The following is an 8,620-nucleotide window of genomic DNA, read 5'->3' as shown; positions in this document are numbered from 1 at the left end:
TATGTTACAGCAGTGTTACACCATGGTACGCACTGGAACACCTGTAATTTTGACTATAAATATGGAACATCCTTCTGGGTGTATGCCTGGTACTTGAAGCTCAGTTTCTTTTTCAGTGAGCCATTCAATGTTGTAGCAAAACTGTTACTGTAAAGAAAACTTTTCAAAAGAAAAAATAAGACAAAAGCAGATACGTTCATCGTATTTTCAAACCCATTATGATCAATAAGTTAAACAAGTGAGGCCAGAAATTTAAATATTTGATTTAATGACTGCACAATTTTAATACATAAAAATATATACTTAGTAATGAACAAGTTTATACAAACCAGATTTCTTTTGTACGGTACAAAACAATGATGGAGATAAAAAAAAAAGATTTGCTGGATTACAGGGCAAGACAAAAGAACAATAAAACATCATTGAGGAGAAGTTTTAAAATTACCAGAGGCTTATTTCATAAATACAGTGCAATGCTTTCATTTAACAAATACAAAATTTACTATTTAATTTATCAACATCAGGAAATATATAAAATGTCATTGAATGACAATTTTATTTAAAAACTGATGCAAATACAATAGCCTTTTTAGAATTCTGAGGTCATATTATACAGTAAATCAAAAAAGCTTCAATAAATAAAACTAAACCAAAGGCAAAGTGCAATTCAGTGAAAATAAGAAGATAAAGCTTTTAACAATAATAGATAAATAGTTATTAAAAGTGGGCTTAAGCCATAAAAAAATATTTTGGCTATTTTGCCGTGTTTTCAGATAAACTGTATAGCTATTTATTAATACGCCAACCTTCTATTAATCCAATTCTACAGAGAGGGGAAAAGGAGCAGCTGTTTGTTTCCAGATTTCTTACCCACATCCACATTCAGCTGTTAGAAATTTAACATTGCTTGAAGCTATCTAGTTCATTCAGTGCAATGGTGAAAGTTTCATTTATTTCTTAACATCTGAAATCCTGTAAATTAAAATTTATTTTAAAATCTCTGTTTGAGAGAAACAACGTAGGATGCATAAGTCTGAAATGCTGCTTTTAATACTCTCCACGCTAACCTAGTTTTGTGCCAGGCTGAAGTCAATACACATTTTACTATTGGTTTCGAGGAGAGTGCAATGAATACAGCGCCAAATATTTTAAAATACCCTACTACTTATCTCTGGTTCACAAAACAGTAAAGTCACCAGTACCTTCTGTAGAAAATAGAATAAAATAAAATTTGCAATTAGCTACTGAAGAAAATCCACAACAGCTTTGAAACTACAGATTAGGCAGATTAATTTGTTTATCGTGTGTAAATCTGTTTGTTATGTGTAAATAATACAGAGAAGGAAAACAAAAATAATACAATATTTTACTCTTATTGCAACTAAGTAATTCAGTACACACACTACAAGGTGTGTGTGTTTCGGCACCCATGGGCACCCACGGTGGCACCCACGCCCCAGCAGAACTCCATGGGAAAACTGACAAATTAGATGTTGAAGTGCCTTGAATGATCTGGGTCTCATTCAGCTGAAAGAAAAATCTATAGAACACACAGTAGCTCTATTCATATTTTTAAAAAATACTATACTGCATGCTGATAAATTCTTTCCATTTAATGAATAAAACCCAGACTTACAATTACATCTGCATTTTAGAACCGGTTTCCTTCCCAGCTCCTAATTTACTAACTGGGAGCAGGCACACCAAGAATTCTTTTCATGTAGTTTGTGCAGTGAAAACCACAAAACATTGTCTTTAAATGCTGGCTTTCAAGTTAATGAAAGCTTCAGCATTCTTACGAAATGTTACTGTATTCACTTTTGTCACAGCTTACTTAAGAATTTTCAACAAAGTGGCTGAAAAAATGAGAGTGTGATATACTATGTGAGTTTTCCATGTGTTGTGGATTTCATTCTTTTCCTGAAATATTTCACCGTATGTGGAATTTATTTTAAATACCTAGTTTTGTTTACTATAACGCTACAGTACATCTGGTCAGTTAGCCATCAAAGAATGAACACACAAGTTGCTTAAGACCTGTAGTTTGAACTCGAATCCCCTCAAGCTGAAAAAAGTACCTTTTAACACTCTTGTACAGTCAAGCCCGTTGATCTGTAAAAGCTGAATATAGAACATCTAAAACCTCTTATTCATAAAAAATAAATTTTTAGCAGTAAATGGCACTATCAAAACCCTATTTGTTCACAGGCAGTTATTTACATGCTTCCTGGACAGCCTGTTTCATTGAAAAGGAAAACCAGAATATTAAAACTGCATACATTTTATAAAGACTAAAATTCCTATTTGCCTTTGTGAAAATATGGCTACATGCTCTATGTTATATTTTTTTCTATTATTCATGTTAATTGAAAACATTCTACCACTGGAAGTGGCTAATAAAGAAATATTCTATATATTATCTCCCAGTGGGATACCTGCGATGTAAAGGAATGATGATTAATGATAAAGTGCTATTAAGAAAAAAGAGAAACAAACTATAACTTAGAAATTGTCTTAGTCAGGTTTCATTTATCAAATAGACTAACTTTTTGTATGAAGAAAGCTACTTTCTGTGACAAAGCAAGCAGTAAACGTATTGCCAATCAGGAAAAGACAGACACTTTATATTTAATTAAAAAAAATTAATATCTAAGTTGGGTAAGACTGGCACATTATCAAGAGACGTGACAACAAAAAGCTTAAAAGGCACAATTAGAAGAGAGTGAATGCTACATAAAAATGCTGTTCTTGAAGTATTTCATTTTATTCTAGACCAAAACCCTCTGCATTTGAAATTCCAATGATCAGCTTCTGCTTCAGTTCCTTCTTGTTCTTGTAAGGAGGGAGACAAAGCTGGTTGAAGCAGGTGTGGGCCACAGGTAACCTAAAATAATTTAAAAAAACCCCAACAAAACACATTTAACAATAATGCCATAGAAGCAGGACACTGCCAACTGCCTACACATTTTCAGTTAAACATTACTCAAACAAGAAACCCTGTAAAGGGAACATTTATCCTAATGTTGTTGGTTCAAGTTCCATTGAACACATAACACCACTGGTGGTCATAGGCACCTCAGGTGCATTTGTTTGCCTGCAACTGCCACCTGCCCTTTGTTTTTTTTGTTAAGTTGGAAACATTTCCTTTTAGCTTTTGCTAACACCAGGTACCATGTGGCTTCAAAATCAGTTTTGCTCTAAATACAGAATCTGGGTATAATCATAATCCACAACATGAAGGAAGATGTGTCCTGGAGTAGTATTGAGACATCTAGATGAAGCACAATAACTGTAAGGATACAGAACTCAAAGTTCAGCCTGGTAAAATACATCTTTACAGACACATGTTTCTGTGCAAAGCACTGAGGAGCTGACTGAAGGAAAACCAGCAGTTCACAAAGTTTGGTCTTAGCCACACCAACATTTTCAGTTGCAAGTTTCTTCTGAGAGTTGAGTTTCTCTTAGGATTACCCAACTGAAACACTGGAAACTCTGCTCCTCTCTAGAACAGATTAGTTTGATGAGAACTGTTCTTCAGTAGCAGAAACGTTTGTTTTGCCATCCGTATGAGATGCCACTAACATTCTGCCTCAGAGACATGGGCAATAAGAAAAGCTACGGGATCTTCTTGCTCTTTATATCCTGAAGCAACATGCAGGACAGCAGTGAGGATATAGACTTGTCCTACAGCTGATTACTTGGCAGGGTGGGGGGGGGGGCAGCGGCGGCAGAAAGAGGAGAAAGACAATGAGCTGAAGTTCAACCTGACATTTGGAATTAACCCAACATGCTGAAAAAATTCTAAAACTTGGACACTTAAAAATTAAATTTTAGTATGTGACTCAAAAGCTCTCTAGTTCTATTTTCATTGAAGCCCTTAGTCTTTTGAACAGCAGGAGCTTGGCCTTTGGTCATTAGTAAACGTTCTTGAAAGGGATTGGAATCCCCCCAGATCTCAAAACCCAAGCTACCTCCCCCTCCCCACCCTTTAAACAAGCAAAGATCTGTCAATCAGACTGGAGTCATGTGCTTCAGAATTTGGAAAGCTGGTAAACTGGATATTAATTTGGCAATTCTTATTGCTATTATATTCTTCGATCCTACTGAGTAAGCAATGCAATGCCAGCATGTCTACGTTCATCCCTGCGCAGGCAGGCAGTCTGCAACAATTATCTTGCAAAACACAGACCTACATAATTTTAAAATGCACACTATTTCAAAACACATATTCCCATTTTTAAGAAAAAGAACAATTTACAGGAACGTGAACTTAAACACAGATGCAATGTTAACTGATTTTTCATCGGATCCTCATGTTTCTTTAACATGTTACTGGAACCAGTTATCAGCTCACTGATAAAGCATTAGAATCATAGAATCATTTAGGTTGGAAAAGACCCTTGGGATCATCAAGTCCAACCATCAACCCCACTCTACAAAGTTCTCCCTTACACCATATCCCTTAACACCACATCTAAACGAGTCTTAAACACATTCAGGGATGGTGACTCCACCACCTCCCTGGGCAGCCTATTCCAGTGTCTGACCACTCTTTCTGTGAAGAATTTTTTCCTAATGTCCAGCCTAAACCTACCCTGCTGCAGCTTGAACCCATTCCCTCTTGTTCTATCACTAGTTACCTGTGAGAAGAGACCAGCACCAACCTCTCTACAATGTCCTTTCAAGTAGTTGTAGAGAGTGATGAGGTCTCCCCTCAGCCTCCTCTTCCTCAAACTAAACAGTCCCAGCTCCTTCAATCGCGCCTCATAAGATTTATTCTGCAGGCCCTTCACCAGCTTCGTTGCCCTCCTCTGCACTCGCTCCAGCACCTCGATATCTCTCTCTTATTGAGGTGCCCAGAACTGGACACAATACTCAAGGTGTAGCCACACCAGTGCTGAGTACAGGGGGACGATCACCTCCCTACTTCTGCTGCTCACACTATTTCTAATACAAGCCAGGATGCCACTGGCTTCCTTGGCCACCTGGGCACACTGCTGGCTCATGTTCAGCCGCTTGTCAATTAGAACCCCCAGGTCCTCTTCTGCCAGGCAGCTCTCCAGCCACACTTCCCCAAGCCTGTAGCGATGCATGGGGTTGTTGTGGCCCAAGTGCAGGACCCGGCACTTGGCCTTGTTGAAGCTCATACCGTTAGCATTGGCCCATCAGTCCAATCTATCCAAGTCTCTCTGTAGAGCCTCCCTATCCTCATGCAGATCAACACTCCCGCTTAGCTTCCTGTCATCTGCAAACTTGCTGATGATACACTCTATGTCCTTATCAAGGTCGTCAATAAAGACGTTAAACAGAAATGGTCCCAACACTGAGCCCTGAGGGACACCACTTGTGACCGGCCGCCAGCTGGATTTAACTCCATTGACCACCACTCTTTGCGACCGCCCATCCAGCCACTGCTTGATCCAGCAGATCGTAGAAATACCACAGTAATGAGAGAAACCCGATTTAAAAACCAAAATCAGGATTTATTATGTTTATGCATTTAATTCAGCTCTCCACAGAAAACTTAACAAAATGTTGACTTTAAAATTATAGTTCCATTTAAGTATTTTGATTACCTTAAATGTTTGAGAAATTTACATAAAGCCAGTAATTGCTGCTTATCAGCAATTACTACTTAGCAGTGAGCTGCAGACCAGTAAGCTTTCCTATACAGCGTTCCAAATTATTTAAACTGACTTCCTCCAATCTTGAGAAGGAAAATACTAGCTGGAAAGTATGTGGAATTTCTCAAGTCAGTTCAATACAAAATAAAACACTACCAGAAACATAAGAACTTAGCATGAACAATTTAATCATCACAATGAAATTACAAGGCTGCTTTGTTCCTATTTCTTCTGAGCAACCTCTGTATCAGACATACACTTACTCACCAGAGACCCTAAAGGAATGCTACAACTTCTCCAGCCATACGTGTTAAAATTCTTTAGACCATCAAGAAAGAATGCAGGCATTTTTTTGCAACTGAAGTGGCTGCTATACATAATGACAGACTCAAAAAATTCAGAACAATTCATGCTGATTCACTGTATATTATCATTAGCTCAGCTGTCATGTTAGGACCAATTAAACAAATAATTTATTTGAATCGAAAACATGTAAGGAATCTCTATAAATAAAGAATTTCCAGCCTCAAATGTAAACATTGACTGGAGAATCAATTTTGTATTAGATGGTCACCTGCAAAATTTATGCAATCAATAACACTTTGAAGACAAACTAAAGGAGTCCATACAGTTTCTTCCTTCTATATTAGTTTGATTGTCTTCAAAAAGACATTCAAGAGCAATAAGGGCTCTCAGGAAATAAATTTTTAAAAATCCAGAAAACTACTTACCAATTAGTGGATGTTTCACTCTTTGAAATCTTGAAATTCAAGTCAGCCATTCCTCCCACAGGTACTCTATCACTTCCTGTAGCAAAGTGTAGCAGCTTCTTTTGAAGGTCAAGAGAAAATCCAAGTACTACATCCCAAAAGTATCTATGTTCGGGGCAGAGGGAGAAGAAAATGGTGTGAGATGAAATATCATGACAAAACAGTAAGAGGATAATACAACTGCAAGTACTACATGATAAATGTTAGTTACTGGAATTTCATTAATGTAATATATAGGACATCAGTAGTATCCTAATATGCAAGGCTAAATAAATTCCTAAGGAATTGACAAGTACAATGTTTTATGAAATTTGGAATGATGTCTTGTCAAAGGATGCCCAAACCCACTTTTCTACAAAAATATAAATGCCTCTACTCACTAAGATAGATGTCCTTAGTATCAAATAGAATTGGAAGAGAAAAAGCATTTTTAGAAGATTGGATAATAAAAATAAAGACTCAGATTTCACTATGTAGGATTTGAAGGTACTCTTATTAAATTATCTCCATTTCAGTCTAATCATAACCTTTTAAAAGTATTCAGCAATACGTTATGCCATTAAGGATCTCACTCTTCCTACCTACAGATAATTTAATAGCGTCTTTGTCTTATTTCCAAATAAGTTTTTAAAACATCAGTCATTCTCAGATTATCCTTGAAAAAGATTATTCCCAACAGTCTACCATTTTATGATGTTTTTAAACTCAGTAATTAGAATGAAAAAAATTAAGCCTACCGTATAGTAAGATCAGTTTTTTGGTAGCCCTCATATTGGGTACTTCGCTGTAAAGCGGACATATCCAGTTCAGGACTGCCACAGACAAGAATTTCGACCTCTTCTGGACGAAGCAGCTACCAGAAATTAAGGATAAAATATTTATTTTTTTTAAAGATGAGAATGATGCTACTAGGTTCAGATTAAAATTTTCTTTTGGCATTATAGAAAAATGAACAGTATCATTCAGTAAAAGACTATAACTTCGATACATCCTGTTTTATATGAAAATGAATTCCTCATTACTTTGAAAAATCTCTTACTACTGTATATATTAAAAAGCAAAATAGTAGATAACATTATATTTTAGCATATTTCTTTTGTTCCTCACTTCTTTTCCATTCTTAGATTTATTACACTGACTTGCTCATCATTTGATTAATATTACAAATGGGTTGGGAAGAAAATTAAGTTTGTACATATGGAATTCAAAGGGAGGGTCTTGATCCCAATTGTGTTTGCAACTTCCATTTCATTTACACTGAAAAGGCCCAGTGTCGGTTGATGAGTAGCACTGACTGACAGAACTTCACTCTCAGTTGTACACACTGCTGCGCAAAGCAATACACATAACAATAAACCACATTTAACAACGACTAAACTTAGACCTGCAGAATCTACTTATTCATTTACTGTATCATTAAATTGCATGAAAGTATGTCACGGCATTTCAATGGATTTTCATTCTCCTTCCAGAACCTTCCCTGCAGTTAGTCACATCTCACTTTGCTGCAAGTGTGTCATACTTGGCTAATTTCACAGGAATGAAGAAAATCTCATGCAAATTGTAATTGCCTCTTCTTTCTCTTCTTACTGCATAAGGGATGATGCAAATTACAAGAGGCATTCCAACAGCCTAACAGGACTGAACATGGAAGAATGTTTAATCTCAACCACACTGAGTGTTCCTCCTGCAAAAAGTAATAGGTGTTTTCAGAGTCACTCAAGAGCACACAGACAGAGTTGCTCTGCTGCTCATAAACATAGGGAATACAGAGAATCCTTGTAAACGCTGACACAAGAGCCCCTGAAGTGCCTGTGAATCCATACGATAAAGCTAATTCGTGGAGCTTCATTTATCTGTTTTTCAATGGAACACTACAGGTAACAGTTGATTACCTGCTTAATTTCTTCTCCTTATATTGGATTAATCGACTCCATTGATCAATCAAGATTACTCACAAATCCTAAAATCATCCAGTGTAATTTGTTTAATTTAGATAAGTCATTGTCACACATTTGAACCGGAAGCGAAGGGTTATGTTTCATTTTATTCTTACCAGTAATGCATATGAAGCACAGACACTGTGAAATCCATAATAGAAAGCTGCAAATTGTTTGTAGATTGATTTGTTGAGAAGAAAATCAACATAGAGCTGCACATATTCTAAAAAAAGAAAACCATTTTATTTTGTTTTGAATAATCATTTGTTGTACTCTCTCAAATTGT

General features: G+C 36.4%; 1 protein-coding gene across 2 annotated transcripts in view; it reads right to left on the bottom strand.

The window, feature by feature from the left end:
* Positions 1-254: 254 nt before the first annotated feature.
* The window catches only part of HECTD2 (HECT domain E3 ubiquitin protein ligase 2), a 42,129-nt gene continuing 33,763 nt past the window's right edge, over positions 255-8,620 (bottom strand). The window contains exons 18-21 of one of the 2 annotated variants that reach the window (XM_074591344.1): positions 8,451-8,557; positions 7,132-7,247; positions 6,356-6,499; positions 255-2,884 (exon numbers count right to left, since the gene is read on the bottom strand). In XM_074591344.1, coding sequence (XP_074447445.1) covers positions 2,764-2,884; positions 6,356-6,499; positions 7,132-7,247; positions 8,451-8,557 — 488 coding nt within the window. In that variant the 3' untranslated portion in view covers positions 255-2,763. The remainder of the gene's footprint in view (positions 2,885-6,355; positions 6,500-7,131; positions 7,248-8,450; positions 8,558-8,620) is intronic. The other variant, XR_012587545.1, reaches the window with a different exon arrangement.

The sequence above is a fragment of the Larus michahellis genome, chromosome 6, assembly GCF_964199755.1.
Source record: "Larus michahellis chromosome 6, bLarMic1.1, whole genome shotgun sequence".
Taxonomy (NCBI): domain Eukaryota; kingdom Metazoa; phylum Chordata; class Aves; order Charadriiformes; family Laridae; genus Larus; species Larus michahellis.
This window is presented reverse-complemented; position numbering and strand designations above follow the sequence as displayed.